Source organism: Lipotes vexillifer, unplaced genomic scaffold (assembly GCF_000442215.2).
Source record: "Lipotes vexillifer unplaced genomic scaffold, Lipotes_vexillifer_v1.1 scaffold1691, whole genome shotgun sequence".
Taxonomy (NCBI): Eukaryota; Metazoa; Chordata; class Mammalia; order Artiodactyla; family Lipotidae; genus Lipotes; species Lipotes vexillifer.
This window is the reverse complement of record NW_006789046.1, coordinates 792,793-811,612: the sequence shown is the minus strand read 5'-3', so window position 1 is coordinate 811,612 and position 18,820 is coordinate 792,793. Positions and strand designations below refer to the sequence as shown.

Below are 18,820 nucleotides of genomic sequence, written 5' to 3'. Positions count from 1 at the left end.
GGCAGCGTGCCAAGCTCTCCAATAGGCTCAGCCAGGCAACGGCCGTCCATCCAGTGGGTACACTGATTGGGTTTGACACCCGGTTACTGTCCCCAGAGCACCACAAAGAATGGCCAGTGTCTTCTGTGCTGCCGAAATTCTGCTATACCCCACAGGAGCAGGAGGGTGGGCTGACATGCCCCTTCCATGCACAGGGAGGGTGTCCTGGCCTCCGCGTGGAGCAGGCACTGCTCTCCAGTTTGCAGAGGTGACGGAGGGGCCGGAAGCAACGGAGGCCGGGAGTAGAGGGCCTTGCCCACCGGGCCCAATGCAAGAAGAGTGGATGGAGCTGGGATCGTGGCCACCCAGGCAGCCACCTTTTTCCTCCCAGTTCCTAAAGGTGTTCTATCCTCCCCAGTGGCTCTGCTCAGTCCGGTCTATCCTGTTCCCTGAATCTGCTCATGCTTCAAATCAATTTTCTACTCCTGACTGAAAGCAGAATGCTGCCCAGGGCAATACAGTAATTTCTGACCTGTCATTCTTGTGCGTTCCACAGGTGGTCACAGGGAGGCTATGAGCAAGGGGACAGGGGCAAATCAGATGGAGGTGTGAGACTGGCAGGGTCCACCTTCTGCCCCCCAAAGGAGACTCCACATCTCCCTCAGTTGTATGTTCTTGGGGCCCCTTACTCCCAAACCAGCCCAGCCTAACAGGGCCTCCCTCCCCTGGACCCTGAAGCCCTCTCCCCAACTATCTGGAGGTTAAGCTAGAAAGCACCACCAGCCCCCACTGGTGAAACTTGCTTCCCAGCAGCAAAGGCATGAAATCTCCAGATTTCAAAAACATGTTCTTCCAAACCCTGAAGCTTTTTCAATCTAGCGAAGAAAGCTTACCTTTCTGACCCAACCTGCAAAGAATTGTTTGAAAATCTGAAATACCTGAGGAAGACCCTGCCTGCCATTACAGAGTTTTGGGGCAGAAGCCATCAAGGAGCTCAGAGCCTGAGAGTCACGTTCATGTCACCAGGTGACACTTCTATCATCAGATCGCAGATTCCATGGCTCAAAGGTCAGGCTCTATTTTATTAACCCCACAGCTGTTCCACTTTGATATGCTGACCAAAGAACAAGTCTCACCCCACCACTACCACTGTGTGGAGAAAGCCATGCCCTTCGTGGCCCCTAGTGCTTCTATGGCAGCACAGCCTTACACTAAATTGAGAACACCAAGTATAAAAAGATTCCTCCTTCCACCAGCTTGGGGGCCAATCCCATACAAGTTCTCCTTTCCCTGGAAGCCCACAAGCCCACAACGTGAGGCAGATTCCAGCTGTGAAGAGATGTTCATTACCACCAATTGCTCACCTCTGGTTTGGGTGAAACCAAACTGTTGCCTTATTTGAGCTGAGGTTGTTCCACCCTCACCCAACCTTCCATTCCCCAAAACAGGAGGCACTGATCAGTTTACTGCAGCACTTTTATTTCCTCACAACGACGCATTGCTGGGGCCTAATGTTCTCACATGACAGTAGAAAACCAAAATCTGTTGTCATCTCTTAGAGAATTGAGAATTGCGTACAAAAACCTTACATAAATTAAAAGAATAAATTTACAGGTGTGAATGCAAACTGTTTTCCAACTCAAGGTAAGTAACAATCCACGGTGTTCTGGCGGGAAAACTTCGTTAAGAAAGGAAAGCAAGTCCTAAGGCTCAGACCTTCCCAACCCCGTAAGACCGGCAAAACAGAAATGACAACTGGTTCAGGACTCCTGCCAGCCTCTAGAGAAATCCTGGAATAGGCAGCTCTGACACATTAATACCCTGCACAGATCGAGAGACTCCTGGTCTCCCAGATTCTCATCAAGCCATTGGATCTCTCTTCCATAAATGTGTTCTCACCTCAGCCACAAAGTGACGGAGCCGCGTGTTAACTAGGGGTTTAAATCAAAGATATGCACAGGATATTAAACATATACCAAGGGAAGAGTTAACTTGAATACAAGGTCAAAATCAGCAACAAGGTCTACAATCCAGTGCTGACATCAGATACAAGCTTCTAGGACAAATTTCTTTTCAAAGGCTTATTCCAGTTTCATGAGGCTAGCATGAGGTGTATACATTTGCCAAGGCAAATTTATACTTCTGAATTAACTCATGCAGCAAATGCTACGCATCTGCTCGCAGTCCGTTTAGAAGCATTTGCGGTGGACAATAGAGGGGCCCGACTCGTCGTACTCCTGCTTGCTGATCCACATCTGCTGGAAGGTGGACAGCGAGGCCAGGATGGAGCCCCCGATCCACACCGAGTACTTGCGCTCGGGAGGAGCGATGATCTGGAAAAACAAGAACGTGGTTTTAGTCAGTGGCATTGTCTTCCCAGCAAGGCCTCCAAGCCCAAGCCCACAACCACCTCTGACTCACCTTGATCTTCATTGTGCTGGGGGCCAGAGCCGTGATCTCCTTCTGCATCCTGTCGGCGATGCCGGGATACATGGTGGTCCCACCAGACAGCACCGTGTTGGCATACAGGTCCTTCCGGATATCGACATCACACTTCATGATAGAGTTGAAGGTAGTCTCGTGAATGCCGCAGGACTCCATACCTAAGAGATAAAGCTCACTCTCAGCGATCACATTCAAGGGGAAAGGCACCTCGGCTCGCAACAGCCTCAGACGGAGGTCATGCTGCCTGCCTGACACCTACCCAAGAAAGAGGGCTGGAAGAGCGCCTCTGGACACCGGAACCGCTCGTTGCCGATGGTGATCACCTGACCATCAGGCAGCTCGTAGCTCTTCTCCAAGGAGGAGGAGGACGCGGCGGTAGCCATCTCCTGCTCGAAGTCCAGGGCAACGTAGCAGAGCTTCTCCTTGATGTCACGCACGATTTCCCGCTCGGCTGTGGTGGTGAAGCTGTAGCCACGCTCCGTGAGGATCTTCATGAGGTAGTCTGTCAGGTCCCGGCCAGCCAGGTCCAGACGCAGGATGGCGTGGGGGAGGGCGTACCCCTCGTAGATGGGCACCGTGTGGGTGACCCCATCCCCAGAGTCCATAACTATACCAGTGGTGCGGCCAGAAGCGTACAGGGATAGCACAGCCTGGATGGCCACGTACATGGCCGGAGTGTTGAAAGTCTCGAACATGATCTGCAAGAGTCAACAGGTCCTTAATCAAAGGAAGGGACCCAGGACCACCCCATGCTCACACACCATGCCAGCATGCCACAAATGTGATGTGTGAAGAAAAGAAAAAGAAGCAAGCAAAAACACAAATAAGAAACCTTGAGACTTCAGGGAGGAAATGCCAGAAGAACAGAACCCTGGAAACAGTGAAAGAGAAACTTGAATTTCAAAAATCAAAACTGAGCATGAAATGACTTGTGAAACAGATGGAACGGCCCAATCGACCCGGCCACGCTTACCTGGGTCATCTTCTCACGGTTGGCCTTGGGGTTCAGGGGGGCCTCCGTCAGCAGCACGGGGTGCTCCTCGGGGGCCACACGCAGCTCGTTGTAGAAGGTGTGGTGCCAGATCTTCTCCATGTCGTCCCAATTGGTGACAATGCCGTGCTCAATGGGGTACTTGAGAGTCAGGATGCCACGCTTGCTCTGGGCCTCGTCGCCCACGTAGCTGTCCTTCTGCCCCATGCCCACCATGACGCCCTGGTGTCGGGGACGCCCAACGATGGACGGGAACACGGCCCGGGGAGCGTCATCCCCAGCAAAGCCCGCTTTGCACATGCCAGAGCCATTATCGATGACGAGCGCGGCGATTTCTTCTTCCATTGCGATCTACTCAAAAATGCAACCAACTCAGGCGCGCCCTGGAGCCCAGGAACAGCCCCTGCACAAATACCCTCGCCGCGAGACATTCCGCTTCCCCCCGACCAGCCGCCCCGGCAGCAGAGTAACCGTCTGGAACTGGGACCGGCTTTTATGTAACGCCCACAGCAGCGTTGTTCCGCGATGACACGGCCGGGAGCTCAGTACGGCGGCCCGGTCCCGGCCCCGCCCTCGCCCTGCCCCCCTCCGCCGGCAGCACCCCCACTGAGTCCTCCATGGACCCGCCGGGGCGCGTCCCACCTCACCCAGTCCACCCCGCTCGGCTACCCTTTGTTCCCGGCGTCGGCGCGGCCGGGCCTCTGGAGCCAGGAGCGAAAAGCGGGCCTGCGGAGGGGCGCGGGGGCCCGGACACCGGGCCAGGCCACGCAGGCCTGGTCACTTACCGGCGAAGGAGACGACCGTAGGACGCGGAGGAACGAGCAGACAAGCGACAAGACGACAAGGAGCGCGAGCCGGCTGCGGCGAGTGAGATCGACTACGGCCTCCCCCGCCCGTATTTAAGCGGAGCGGGGCGCGCGCGCGGGCCGGCGGCGCGCGCGGCCCCAGAACATGTCCATATATGGCGATCTTTCCGAACGCCGGGCGCCCATTGGCCCGCCCGGCAGGGGCACGTGGGGCCCCGCGCCCGGTCCCGCCCCCCACCTGCCCCGCCCCCAACCGCCCCGCCCGCGCCGCCCCCGCGCGCCCGAGACCCTGCGAGCGAGACCAAGCGCGGGCCGGCGCGGGGGCGGGCTGGGTGGGCGTCCCCGGGGATCGCAGGGCGGGGTGCAGAGGATGCCGCGGAGGTGACCCGCCGGCCCCGCCCCGGGACTGCCGGGCGCTGTTGGGGAGGGCCCGGCTGCACCCCGAAACTGCCTGGCCCGGGGCTGGGCGGCATTCGGGGCCGGTTGTGCGCCCGCTGCCGGCCCCGCAGGGGGGGCTTCGCTCCCCGGGCGCCCCCTTCGAGCTTTCTCCCCGAGGCTCTGCAGGCCGCGAAGGCGGGTTCCCGGCGCCGGTCTGGGGGAGGGGAGGGGGGTGGTCCCCGCCGGCTGCCCATGCGGCATTGTGGGCCCCATGGTCCGGGGGAGTCCCGGGGAGCCGTGACCTCGCCCCTGTCACGATGGAAAGGAGCCGCCCGTCCCCTAGCGCAGCCATGACCGCGTAGTCCCCTCCGCCGGAGTTGGGGCGCTCGGGGGTCCCTGACGGTGCAGAAACGGGGTCCCTGGCGGTGCAGAGCCTGGCCCCGTTATACCACACCCAACACATCCTGTCCCTCAAACCGCAAGCCCGATTGTCCCCAGGCGGGGGCTCCACTCCGGGTTTGAGGCCACCCCCTCCCTGTCCGTTGGGGAGAGGGTGGAGCTTTGTTTCACTTTAATCATCTTTGGGCATCGTAGGGAAACTGAGGCAGGGAAGAGTAGTTTTGACTGCCTGAACGGTCAACTCACCCCTAAACTTGAGAAGGGGAACTCTCTTTTCTGTTTATGACACTAGGAGTAAACCCAATGGACCCCGGCAGCCCTGGGGCTGTGGTTTTCCCGGGTCCAGGGCGCGCCCTTTTCCCCACGAGCCTGCTCTTGAAGACCTGTCATCTCTGGCAGAGTTCTGGTCACACCTGCTGCTTCCAGTGCTTTCGTTATTCCCGGAGGGAACCAGGCACTACGGTTTCCTTGGACTTACTTGTAAGCTTTCGGGATTGCTCAGTACAGAATTAAACATCAGAGGAGGCATGTGTAAGAGCACACTGGCCATGAGGGGCGACAGTGGTGCCGGACTGAGTCTGGGGACTCGTCCAAGGTGCGGGCGCGCTGGCCTCTACCCGGGCTGATGTCTGATGGGGGGCGAGACCGGGCGCCCCAAGAGCCCTGAAAGTTCAGCTGGTGTCCACATCTACCTTGGGCTAGGCAGGTAAAGCAGCCGCCTAGCCCACCTGCGGACTGCAGTCACCCAGATGCCAAGGCCATGCCTATGGCCACCCATGCCACCAGGCCTAGCTGGGTCCCAGACTCCCCAGACTTTCCAAGGGTGTAGGGCAAGGCTACTGTCCATCAGGTGTGTGCTCCACCCATGGAAGAACTTGGGGCTGGGCCTCCGGAAAACCCACCCTTACAGGCGCTCCTGGGCACAACCACCGGCCTTCAACCCCCAGGTGGGGGCGTCAGTATGCGAAGAAGACTGCAACACTTGGGGGTCCCAAGATGTCACACACGAGAAGTGGGAAGTATCCAGTATCCAAGGCGACGCGTCCTGTGTCTGCCCACCCCGCATTCCACTCAGGTTCCCTCGACTGCGGGGGCCTCCCCTCCTCGGACTCCAGTTCCCTCTGGCACTCCTTTGTCTGGTGTGCCCGGGCTGCTTCGTGGGACAGATGGGGAGGGGGCAGAGGCCGTTGGACCTCTGTCCCCGTCCCCGCTTCCTTCTTTCCCACCTTGCAGTCCGCAGGGCGCTGGATTCACGGCCGAAGGGTCGTGGGGGGAAGTGGGGCGGGGCCTGGGAGCCCCGAGATTTCCGGGGCTTCCCCCTTCGGTAGGCCGCCAGCCCGTCACCCGCAGGGCCGGGCTGCGGGGGAGGGGAAGGGGCGCTCTCAGCCGGCCTGGCGCTGGCTGGGGTGGGGGAGCAGTTTCCAGTTCCGCAGCTGTGTCACCCGGCGCGGTGGGGCGGGGGGTCAAGGTGAGGCCGCAGGTGTGCGGGTGCGGGGCGGTGGCGCGCGGCGCGGCCATATTTGGCCATTTCGGCGCCGACGGAGCCCCGCCCATCGCCCGGGAAGCCGCAGCCTGGGCAGCCCCGTCCCTGCCCGCCGCCGCCCCTGAGTCACCGGCCGGGCGGGGGGCGGAAGTAATGGACTGGGGGCTCCGGGCGCGCTCCTAGCCTTATTTAGTCAAGGAGACCGCGGATTGGCCAGCGGAACAAAGGGGCGGTGGCGGGGGGCGGGGAGGCCCCGGCGCCTTCGAGGAGGCGGGGCGGGGAGGGGGACCGGCAGCCTCTCCCACCCTCACCGCGGGCCTCCGCGGGTCCGGGAGACCTCGCTGCATCGCGTCACGCCCGGCCGCGAGAGTGCAGCGTGGGGGTGCGCGTGGGCCCAGAGGTCACGTGGCCCGGGCGGGGGGAAGCGGAGCTGGAGGCTTGGCGGTGGGGGGGCGGGCAGGGGGCGACGACCCTCCTGGGAAGCACCATCCGGAACCAGGAGTAAGTGGACGCCGTGGGTCCAGGGACCGGGCCTCAGATAGAGCGAGACCTCCAAGCCCCAAACAGGGGGTTGGGGAACGCCGCATTCTGCGCTGAGATTTTTCTGTTTTGCAATCGGGCAGTGCGAGGCTTCGCCCAAGGTCATCTCAGGGCTGTGCTCATGGAAGCGCACGGCTGCCCCCACCCCTCCTGAAGCTGGAGAGGCCCTGGAGCCCCTTGGGAGGGGACCACACGGATGTGGCAGCCCCTGGCTTGGGTGAGCAGGGAGGCCCTGGGAGGAGGGAGAGAGTCAGCAGCTGCACTTCTGCCCAGAAGTGGGTGTGTCCTTCCCATCTTGAGGATGGAGACTTGGGGCTCAGAGAAATGATGTGAGTTTTTTAGCCCAGTGCTGGTTTGGTGCATTTATTGTGACCTTGCTGCATCTCATTTCATCTTCCATCCATTTAACGGCTGAGAAGACAGTGGTGCAGGGAGGTGGCATCACCTTCCAAGGAAGTCTGGCGTAGCTGAGACTTAGCCCCAGGCCTCCCCAGCCCTGGACACTGCCAGGCAACCCCAGCTCAGGGTCCTTCCCTTGTCCCTCCCTCTGACACCCACACCAGCCTGGCATCTCCTTGCTCCAGCCTCCAGGGATGCTTCCCGGGATCCAGGTCACCTCTGCACCTGGTAGCCTCGCCCCCAGCCCATCACCCCATCCCTGCCTTCTGCCTCTCTCCACCTCCCAACTAGCCAGTTACTTGCCAGGCAGACAGGGTAGGCAACTTGGTAATGAGTCCCCCTTCGGGACTTTGCCTCTGCCAGGAATGTCTTTCCTTCCCCTCCCTCCAAATACAACATGGGATCCTGGGTTGGATCCTGGAACACAAAAGAAGACGGTAGTGGAAGAACTGGTGAAATCCGAATAAAGTCTGGAGTTTAATTAATTAAGTACCAAAGTCAGTCTCTCAGTACAATTGTACCATGATTGTGTAAGATGTTAACGTTAGGGGAAACCGGGTAGAGAGTCTGCAGAAATGCTAATACTGTCTTTGTGACATTTGTGTAAATCTAAAATTATATCATAATAAAAACTTCATTTTTAAAATGCCAAGGAGTACTTCCCCGGTGGTCCAGTGGTTAAGACTCCACGCTTCCACTGCAGGGGGTGTGGATTCAATCCCTGGTTAGGGAAGTTCCACGTGCGGAGTGGTGCAGCCAAAAAAAAAAAAAGCCAAGGAAAACCAAAGTTTCCCTACCCTCAGCTCACTGTCCTGTTCTCTCAGGCTTGTGGATCAAATGCAAGATGAGTGTTCTGCCCCCTAAAACCTTCTCCAGGTCACTGGGCTGGCTCCCACTGGGGCAGGGGCAGCCTCTGGAGTGGCTCTGTCTGCTTGGAACAAGGGTCCCCAGGCTGCCCTGGTAGGCAAGGTCAGCTTACTGCTGGCTTGGCCAGCCCGCCTCTGAGTTTTCAGGTCAATGAACAGAGTCAGGGCCACACATTTCTGTCTCTGGTCTAAGTGTCCAGTGGGGCTTGTTCTCCTGCCGGCACTTTACAGACAGTCATGGAGGGTGCATATATCCCAAGGCACCCTGGAGGCCAGGGCTCCAGCCCCACGCCCTGCGGAGCCTCCCTGGTGGCCAGCTGCTCAGGCACTTAGGCATTGGTGAGTTGTCAGGTGCTCTGTGCTCAACCCTGCCATTTGTTCTGTGCCAGCATGCACTGGGCCAGGCCTCTTCGTGTGTCATCCAGTCCTCACTGCATAAGGCAGGGAAACTGAGGCTCGCAGTGTGCAGCCCCCACATGAAGTTGGGGTGTCAGGTACACAGAGACACCCAGGCCAAGGCTTCACTGCTCCGGCAGTGGAGGGCTCCAGGCATTTTGAAGACAGGCCCCACTGGAGTTTATTGGAGGTTCCCATCGCCCCACTGTGGTGCAGCAGGAACCAAGGAGGCCTCTGGAAGAACACTGGGTTGGGAGTCAGGACCTGAGTTCTAAGCCTCAACTTCTGTAAAGAAGATGGGCCAATGATGTGAGGGGTGTGTGGCCCACCAGAGGCTCTGAGGCTGGTACCCCTCCTGCACTAGATGATAGGTCTGGGGACAGGAGACCACTGGGTGGCCCAGTGAACTTTCCCCAAGCCTCACCACTGAGGTTTTCCAGACCTCTGGCCTCAATGTCCCCAGGCATTCAGTTTTCTATGATGATTAAGCTGTACTCACTCAGCGCCTCTGTGTGTCAGACCTGAGATTACCAGGAGTGGCGGCCTCCTTACTCTGCTTCCAAGGGCACACCCCCCAGGCCTCGTTCCACTGGGCCTTAGGGGACAGTGACAGCGCTGCCTCCACCACTGAGCAGGCTGCTGGACCTGGTACAGTGATCCAGAAATGGTCACAGTCTGCTCTTCATCTTTGCTGCACACACTGCCAAGAGCACACACTGCCCACCTGTGTGGGCCCTGCCCCCAGAGGTCACCACTTTTCACCTCTGCATAGTTCTTACTCTTGGTGAGCTGTGTCCACAGATTGCAAAGGGGAACCAAGGATTAAACCCAGGAGGCCAGGCCTCCAGCTGCTTCATGACAGTTCTACCTCAGCATGTGGCTAAAGCCAGAAACCAGGGACTTCCCTGGCAGTCCAGTGGTTAAGGCTTCATACTCCCAATGCAGGGGGCATTAGTTCCCCTGGTCGGGGAACTAAGATCCCGCACAGCCCACGGTGTGGCCAAAAATAAAAAGTCAGAAACCAGGGTGCCCACCAGACCATGGCATGCTCTGTACATCCCTGACCTGTGTCCAGTCCAGCTGTCAGCCTCCTGGTTCCCCACAATTAATATTACAAATCACATCACCCTGCTCCCCATGCCACCCACTGCCTCAAGATAGAACCTGAACCCCTTACTCTGTTGCTGGAGGCTTTCATGGCAAGCTCTGCCTGACCCTCCACCCTTTCACCTACTATACCTCTCACTCACTGCCCTCCAGCCTAGGACCAGCACCTGCCCAGAAAGTTTTTCCCGTTGGCCACCTCCTCGCTGCAGGCCTCCAGGTCATCCCCTGGCCTTGGGGCAAGTCCCCACCTCCCACCTGAATATTGGTTATTCGGTTTGTCCCTGCCCTCTGCCCCAGAGGGTAGGTTCTCTGGACACAAGGTGAAGCTGGTGTCCCCTGGTACCTATACAGGGGAAGGAAACAGGAATGTAGGCAGAAGGAATGGAGAGAGTAGGGCTCCAGCCCTGAAAGAGGGAAGGGCCTTTTCTGAGAGTCAGAAGGGGCACAGGGGAGCTGCCGAACTGTTCCCCTAACCCTGACTCCAGTATTCAAAGAGAGGATATAGCTCTAGAGCTGAGAGGGAAGGGAGCAGAGGCCCGACTGCCCTCAGGGACCCTCTCCCAGGACCCAAGCTGGTAGGCTCACGGGGGCTGCAAGGGACAAGGGTGGGGTACCCCTCCTGCACTTCCCGCTCTGGCACGGTGTTGCGGGGAGCTCGCCCGGCCAGCCAAACTCTCTTGAGCTGGACAAGGTCAGGGCTGCCCCGGTAAGACACGGACAGGAGGCCGCTGCTCTGGGCGCTCTGTCCTCCCTGCCACTGCTCCAAAGGCTGCAGCTGGAGTGGGCAGAGTGGAGGGAGGTGAGGTCAAGGCTGAGATCGAATCCCGGCTCCGCACCAGCCACCCTAGGCCTTCCCGGCGCTCTCCTTCCGGGTTTCGGACTTCCCAGGGAAGCGGCGCCCAGGGGGCGGGCCCTGCTGCTCTCAGCCCCGCCCGCTCCAGCCGGTTTGGGACGCACAGCCCTGGCGGGCTGGGGGCAGGGCTCCGGGTGCTCACACCCGCCCTGGGACCAGAGCCGCGTGTCCTAATTTGGTCCCGGGGCGGTTCCCGGGCCACGAGTTCTAGCGTGCACCTTCCCGCGCCCCGGCCGGCCTCCACCTCTGGGAGCCTGACCCCAGCACCAGCTTTCTCTGAGCCCTTTGGTGTCAGCGCGGGAGTCCCGGGAGAGACTAGGTCCAGCGGGCGGCCGAGGGAGTGCGGAACAGGCTGCCACCGAAGCAGTGCCAACCAGGGCCGGAGGCCTGGGGCGCCCTGCCACCCGCGGCCATTCTGCGCCCCCTCCGTTAGCTGGTTTCAGACCTGGGGTCAGAGCCCCGCCCCCTGCACCGCACAAGCCGCATCTCCTCTGGCAGGGCACGGCACCCGGGGCCCTGCGGACGGGGGAGATGGGCGCAGTGCCCACACTCAGGACGCACCTCTCGCGGTCAGGCACGGGCTGGGTGCGGGGTCATTTCCCACGCGGAGAGAGCTCGGCGGCCTGGGCCAGGAGATGGCGCTCTGGCCGGCTGCGGCGGCCCCGAGCGCCCAGCTCTGAAGCAGGCTGCTGTCATTCCCAGGTGGGCCGCCAGGTGGGTCCCGCTATCGCGGCTAAGCGGCCCGGGCCGGGAGAGGAGTCGGGGCCGCACCTGCCGCCCCATCCCAACTACCCCGGCCCTCCCCAAAGCCCGGACGACCCCCGCAGCCATTGACTCGGGCTGGGGAGGATGCTACCAGTGGCCCCTGAGTCACTGCCGCCCGAGGGTGACAGGGAGCGGCTTGGGAGTGGCCGGTGACCTCAGCCGGTGCTGACACAGGGTGACAAGGTGGGATTGGGGTCAGCCAGCACCCAGGGCAACGGAAGAGGGGAGGGCCAGGGCCTCCACTCGGCCAGGCAGGGCCAGCCCACCCCTATGTCCCTGTGCCTTCTGTTCAGGGAGCGGGCAGCACCCACAGAGGGACCCCAAAGCTAGGGCAGACCCTGGACCTGAGTGTGTCTGTTGAATACACAGCTGGTTCCCTGGGAGGGTTTAGATGCCAGCTGCCATGCTGTCTGCTCATTGGACACACTGGGTTATTTCAGCAGCTAGGCCACCTGGGCAGATGGCCATAGATAACCAATTCAGAGAGGAGAGGGAGGCTCAGAGAGGCTGAGGTTGGTTCCAGGTCACACAGCAGGATTGGAGGGGGTGGGACTGTGAGCCCCCTCCCCCAACTATACACACCCTGCTGGCTGTGGGGAGGTGGAGGTTGGGGGACAAAGGGGTGTGAGTTCATTCCTCTTCTCCAGGGGCTGCCCAAGGGCTGTGAGCTGTGGGGCTAGGTCATTTGGGACTGGGCTAGCCCCAGGAAGGTGGGAGAGGGGGCCGGCAGGGATGCAGCCTCCGGGGGACCTGGATTGCCACACCAGGGCAGCAGAGAGACAGAGAACACCCTGAAGATGGATGGGTAGGGGGTAGAGAGAGCCAGGTTGGGGTTAGGTCATTCCTGGGGAAGGACAGAGGATGCCCATGGGCTGGTGGCCAGAGCTGTAGCTCTACCTCCCTGGGTGACAGGTGGGTCGGCCCTACCTGTGTGTCTACCAGGGCCTGTGTGAGTGAATTGTCTCAGGGAGCCAGCCCCCAGGAGCAGCCCTGACCCACAGGAGCCACAGCCAAGGTCAGCAGTGCTGAGCAGACTCACATACCCACTCCTGCTCACAACATTCTCTTCCCCACTTTGCCCGGGCACAGACTGAGCATGGGGGGCGGGGCGGAGAGCCACCCAGCTGGGAAGGGACAGGCCTGGGGTCTGTAAGTACGAGTTGAGTTTGCATATCTGCAGGTGCCTGTGTTTTACCTACCTGGGGACAAGGGAGGGAGTTTCGAGATGATAATATTCCCTCAGATTTTTTTTTCTGTGTGGCCGCACTGCGCAACATGCAGGATCTTAGTTCCCTGACCAGGGAACAAACCTGTGACCCCTGCAGTGGAAACAATGAGTCTTAACCACAGGACCACCAGGGAGGTCCCATGTTCCCTCAGACTTTGAAGACTTGACTCCCGACACTTCCTACTGTTGCTCTTGGGAAATGGTTGTCATGTGAGTCCCGATCCAGCGTCCATGGTTTTTAGTGTTTCTGCACAAGCGTTTGGGCTCTTCCCTTTTCTCCAGCCAGTCTGAGATTTCTGGGGTACCCGTGCTGAAGACCTCATTCTTGTCTTGGTCACTTCTAGGCCCTAGGCCCTCAAGGTCCTTCAGTTCTTGGGAATTTTCTTGTGTTGTTTTTTTCATAATTTCCCTCTTTCCTGTTTTATTTTTTTTCTGTTCTTTTCTTTGGGGATTTCTGTTAATTGGCTGGTCATATCTCCTAGTTGAATCCTTTAAATGTCTTATCTTTTCTTCTATCTATTTATCTTTTTTAACTTCCTGGAATGTTTGACTTCTTCTGACCCTGCAGTGGGAGTTTAAATTCTAGTTATTATGGTTTTTAAATTTTTTTAGAGAACTTAATAAAAACTTAATACATTTTTACCATTTGTCACACTTGCCTTATTTTCTTTTTATCTTTCCCTTTTCCTATCTAAACCATTTGGGAGTCAGTCTCAGACGTCCTGCCCTTTACTCCTTAATATTTCAGTGTCTTTTTCCAAAGAACAGGGACATTGTCTTATATAACCACAGTACAGCAACCAAAATCAGGCAATTTCACATCAATATGGCACAGTTCATCTAAACTGCAATCTAAATTTCAGTGATGACAGTTGTCCCAATAATGTCCTACATAGCATTTTTCCCTGACCTAATCCAGTATCTGTATTGCATTTAGTTGTCCTAACCTATGACATACTTAATCCCCAGGGCCTCTCTCCTGTTCTCTGCACCATTTATAGCATCACCTATAGGTGAGAAGATTTTTATTAGAAGCAGACCAGCACTAATGCCTCGAGCTAAGTGGCATGACACTGTCCCCATGGGAGCCATTTGACAAAGGAAGGTGACCACGTGCAGAGCCTGTTTGACTGTAGAAGGCAATGGACCATTTCTGTTTTGGCCCAGAAGTCAGAGATGGAGTTTATTCCTTTTTGGATCCCCAGCAAGATTTCTGGCACACAGTAGGCACTTAATAAGTGCCTGTGATTATTTGACATGGGGAGTCTGGTTCTTTCACGATGCGCTGAGCCTCTGCAGATAGATTTGGCGTTGTGCACGGGTGTCTCTGTGTGTGTGTCTGTGTGCATGCATGTCTGGGCATGTGTGTGAAGGTGCACATAGACAGGGGCTGGGCAGAGGCTGCCATGGTCACCTGCGGAGTTGTGAGCTCCTGATTGTCCATGCCAGGTATTGACACATCTTGGGTACCTGTGTGTCTGCAAGCCCAGGTGGGCAGTAAATATCCATATGTTGATGAAGTTGACCTGGTCCTCACTCAGCCCCATGCAGCCAGGGCTCACTCTCAGATATTGTAAGTGCTCCTCTCTTGTCCCAGGAATGTGCAAAGGTCCTAAGGTTTGGGTGCTGGAAGATTGCCCAGTGGTCATGGGACATCTGAGCTTGCTGAGGTGCCCTCAATCCCGTCCTTGTGGTCCCTTTGGGAACTTTTGGCCTTGCTGGGTTCCAGAGGCCTCTGGTCTCTCCCTCCACTCTCCTGCTGGATATAGCCCTCATCTCCCCCTCTCCCCGCCCCCTGACCTTATGGTTTTACAAGAGACAAAAGCCAGGAGACTGCACCAGCTTTGTACCCTGAAAGCTCTAAGTGGGGGCCTCCCCAGCCCAGCCAGCAGCTCTCTGCTTGAAGCGGGGCTGGGGGACCAGGGAGGAGAGGTTTTCAAGGAGCTGCTTTGCCAAGACTGTGTGTATCTGGGTGCGTGTGTGTGAAGACCAGGGTCTTGAGGGGGATATAGGGTGGGGGAAGGGAGGGGTCTTGAGAGATGGTGGTGGGTGTGGATTTTCACATGGGGCAAGCGGGAGGCACAGGCTGGGCACCCCCAGTGTTTGCACACACAGCGCAGTCTGAGATGTGCGAGCCCCCTCCCTTCTGCCCTGCTGAGGGGAACTGTCACCCTAAACCGCCTGCAGGCCTCCAGTAAACCAACCTAGGCCCCCGCCCGCCCATGTAAGTGGAACTGTGGGGCAGCGGAGAGCTCTGCCATGAAAAAATCATGAGGACACCAAGCTGTGGGCCTGTTTCAGGAACAATGCAGGAGGCTGGGCCCTGGGTGCCTGCCAAGCTGGACCCCAGGAGAAGGTGATGGGCCCAGGAGTGAAGAAATCAGGGCCTCAGGCTGTGCCCAGCAGCATCTGGACCAGCAGAGTGGCCCTCACCTCCTTGCGGGGCCAAGAAGTCCGGGGGCAGAGGGCCAAAGGGGTATGGCAGAGGCCTGGCCATGGGAGGGGCAGAGTACCCAGGATGGCCTGGGAGAGGAATGCCAACTAGAGCAGCAGGTGGTCAGGGCCTGGGGCTGAGGCGCAGGCTCTGGAAAGTGGGGTGGGGCACTGGGGATTTCCTCTGTGAGGAGTAATTCCCAGAGACTCACTGCCCTGTGGGATGGGTCTGTCTGACATTGCTCAGCGCAAAGGGCCAAGACTTTAGTCTGGGAAGGGTGTGACTGTGGAGGTCCCTCAGCCGGTGGGGCTGTCCTGGCCTCCATCCTGGGCCATTTCCCAGTTTCCAGGCTCCAGGCCAGCTGAGGTGGGGAGGGCCCCTTCCCCCAGCCTGCACACACAGAGCACCTGTGCCAACTCACACCACCAGCATCAGTGTTGCCCGGGCACTGAGCCTGGTGCATGCGCTGGTCACCATGGCAGCAGGTAGTGTGCTGGCAGGAGCCCAGGCTGGGCTCTAGCATCTAGGGCTGGCTGTCTAGACATGCGGAGGTGGGCATGCTTTCCCTGGTAGCGCCAGAGGGGCCTGGCTGGGTGGAGTGGGAGGTGGACCCTCCAAATGGCCAAGCCTGCCCATCCTCCAGCACCCCAGGAAAGGAACAGTTTCCTGAGAGCTCCAGGGTGGATGCCAGGGGCCTGGGGGGCTATAAGGCCCTCTCTGCTCTTGGCCCTAGATGGACACTAAGAGGGCAAGAGGCTGAGGATCGGCCCCAGCCTTTTCTGCTGGAGCCTCTGACAGCTGAGGCCACCCCTGCTTTCTGGGCCCAGCTGTGGCCATAAGGGTCCATCTGGCTGTGTCCATCTGCAGATGGCCACTCCCAGAAGTAGGGAGCCAGAGGTGCTGCTCACCTTAGGAAAAGGTGCCCTCCTCAAGTCAAACATATTAAAGTTGGTGTGTCAGGTGGCCTGACGTCTGTGCCCAGGCCTGGTCCAGGTTGCAGATGCCAGCCCAGGGTGGTGCGGACACACTGGGTTTGTTCCCTCACCCCTGGGAAGGGACTGTGTCAGGTTCAGAAGTGAGCAGGGGCAGGTGAATGGGGGTCCCAGTGGCAGGAACTTTGGATGCCCCAGAGTGCAGGCTGGACAGGGCAGTGGTGGGCATGTTTGTGTGCCCCAAGTGGGTGGCTGTGTGGACAAGTTCTGGCAGGGGGGATGGGGTTCTGTGAGAAGGGTGATCCCTATTGCCTGAGGATGCTGCCGCGGGGCTGCAACACCCAGTCCACCACAGGCTCTCGTAAGGAGTGTACATCTGGGGTGTGAGGGGCGCCCCTGAAACAGATTCCCTTATGCTGTGCACAGCCTGGTCGCCCTGCTGGGCAGTGGGCTCTGAGGCTGGGATCCAGAGCAGCATCTCCAGACTGGGGCTGACCCAGCAGGTGGCCATGGCTCACTCTGCCCAGTTCCTGTCTGTGTGTACTTAAACACACACACACACACACACACACACACACACACAAGGGGCCCAGACTCCCATGCACCCCACGTCATCTACCAGCAGAGGCTCAGCCCATCACATAAGAATCCCACATCAAACATTCACAGGCACTTATTAAGTACCTACTGTGTGCCAGAATCTTTCGGGGCATCCAGAAAGGAACCATGACCCTAGCAGGCAGCTGGACGAGGGCCTGAGATCCTGAGGGGGAGGGAGGGAGGGGGGACCATCTGTGCAAACTACCTTCCCTCCAAGGAAGCCTGGGCTGGAAGGCTCGCCTCTCAGAGTCCCCCTGGGGCCTGAAAGGCCAGCCCATGGCTCACACCCCTGGGTTAGTGCCAAGGAGCCCCACCCCACCCCCACCTGGGGCTGTGGGGCCCTAGAATTGAGAGGCCACAGGCCCTTCTTTCTGGCTCTGCTGCTGAGAAGCTGCCTGGAGCCAGGCCCACTTAGCGCCTGGCGGCTGGGCTTCCTCCCGTGGGGCACGTGATGCCCATGAGCGCCCTGCCAGCACCAGTCAGCGCTAATGAGGCCGTCATGCTAATCGGAACAGGCCAGCTCCTTTGCAGCCTGACTGGGAGCTGGGGGCGCAGAGGAGAGACCAGTGCCCATGCCTGGAGGTGGCCATGGGCACAGCTGCCCCTCAGCCCACCCCCCACCCCCGTACACATGTGACCTGAAGTGTGGACAGCATCACGGCTCGTACCTCCAAACCAGGACATTTCCCTGGCATGAAGGCCTGGGCAACCCAGTCCCATAGGAACTTGGGGGGATTTTTTGTGGGCATCATCTCTGGGGAGGGGGGTGCAACCCCAGATTGCATCTCCCTACCATGGGGTACCTGGCACACAGCCTAGCCAGGCACACAGTCAATGCCCCATAAACGTGTGGGTCGCAGAGGTGGACAACAGTAGCCCCCAGGGAGAGCCAAGACCAGCCCCTCGCTCAGCTGACCTGTGGCGTGCACTATGCTGTCATGGGGATTTGTGTGCAGGCCTACCTCCCTGAACCCCAATCTGAACCCCCCAAGCAAGGGGTCGGGGGTCCTGGTCTCCTCCTCAGTGTCTGCACGTGCCTGGGGAGGTCATTGTCCGGGACCTGGAAAATGGGGGAATGACTCCTGACCCATGTGCCCCTCTGCCCCACCCACTCCCTGGGGCCTATGCATGCCCGGCCCAAGGCCCCTTCATTCTGTTGGACCCCCATATGGCCTCAAAATGGATGGAGGGGTGATGCCTAGAACATCAAGGGCAAGACTCTGGGGGCCATGGCTGGAAGTGCCCTGTGGCTCCCAGTCCTGGTCCCCAGAGCAGGGAGGCCTGAGGGTCACACGCTGTGATGAGGAAGAGGACACCAAGGCTGGCCCGGGCCCAGGACAGGCAGCTCTGGTTTCACTACTTGGCTCCTGGCCCCTGAGGCAGGTGCAAGAGACAGACAGGCAGGGCAAAGCTGAGCAGGCCCGCTGCAGCTCCCAAAGACAGCCCCCCCAGGCTTAGCGTCGGGGGCGCGGGGAAGTGCAATGGGGCGGCCCCAGAGGCTGGGCTGGGAGATGCCGGGTCAGAGGTAGCCAGCTCTGGCTTCTCCTAGCCTGCTGGCCTCACCCCTCTGCTGGGAAAGCTTCGGCCTATGTGATCCCCGGACCCAACCCACGAAGACCCTGCAGTCAGGCCGGTCGCTCTGGCAACGTGAACGGGAGTTCAGGGTCTCCAAGGCCACCATCAAGGCTGGCTTCACCAGAGCTTGCCCGTAGAGACAGAGCAAGCTTACGGGCCCTGAGAGTTGCTCAGGGTACAGGGGTCAGGTCAGAGCCTGGCCCCGTGACCCCGAGTCTGACAGCCTGCCACCTCCTTGTGCTGCCTGGAATCATGTCTGCTCCACGTTCATGCTCCCATGTCACCCTCCCGCTGTGTAACCTGCAAGGCGGGTGTAACTCTCCATCATACAGCTGCCACCTCAGCCCAAACCAAAGGCCCTTTTCCCGGAGCCCAACACACCAGGCTCCCTGGCCAGTGTGAATTCGGCCAAGTGGCTGCCTCTCCACACCTGGTTTGGATCTGGGTGCCATGGGTGCCAGGATGGGGTGGCCCCACTCACTGGCACCGACAGCCCTGCCTGCCACTTTCCCAGCCATAGGCCACCCTCGGGAAGCATCAGACTCAGGGCTGCAGGCTGTGACCCAGGGGCCACTGAGGGGGATGGCATGCGACTCGGCTGCAGCCGCCCGGGTTGGGGGCCTTGCTGCACTCCTGGCAGCAGG

General features: G+C 59.1%; 1 protein-coding gene across 1 annotated transcript; it reads right to left on the bottom strand.

Annotated features, from left to right (window-relative positions):
• Positions 1–1,440: 1,440 nt before the first annotated feature.
• On the bottom strand, positions 1,441–4,282 carry ACTG1 (actin gamma 1). The gene is made up of 5 exons (XM_007462329.1): positions 4,201–4,282; positions 3,398–3,766; positions 2,684–3,122; positions 2,401–2,582; positions 1,441–2,312 (listed from the first exon to the last, which is right to left on the bottom strand). Exons 2-5 carry the CDS (start codon positions 3,758–3,760, stop codon positions 2,169–2,171), a joined length of 1,128 nt encoding a protein of 375 aa, XP_007462391.1. The 5' UTR covers positions 3,761–3,766; positions 4,201–4,282; the 3' UTR covers positions 1,441–2,168.
• Positions 4,283–18,820: the final 14,538 nt, after the last annotated feature.

Excerpts from the sequence above, each read along its gene's own strand:
- ACTG1 (XM_007462329.1), bottom strand. The coding sequence starts at position 3,760 with ATGGAAGAAGAAATCGCCGCGCTCGTCATCGATAATGGCTCTGGCATG. Across the intron at positions 3,123-3,397 it reads ACCGTGAGAAGATGACCCAG|ATCATGTTCGAGACTTTCAA; the intron begins GTAAGCGTGGCC and ends TGACTCTTGCAG. Across the intron at positions 2,583-2,683 it reads CTTCCAGCCCTCTTTCTTGG|GTATGGAGTCCTGCGGCATT; the intron begins GTAGGTGTCAGG and ends TTTATCTCTTAG.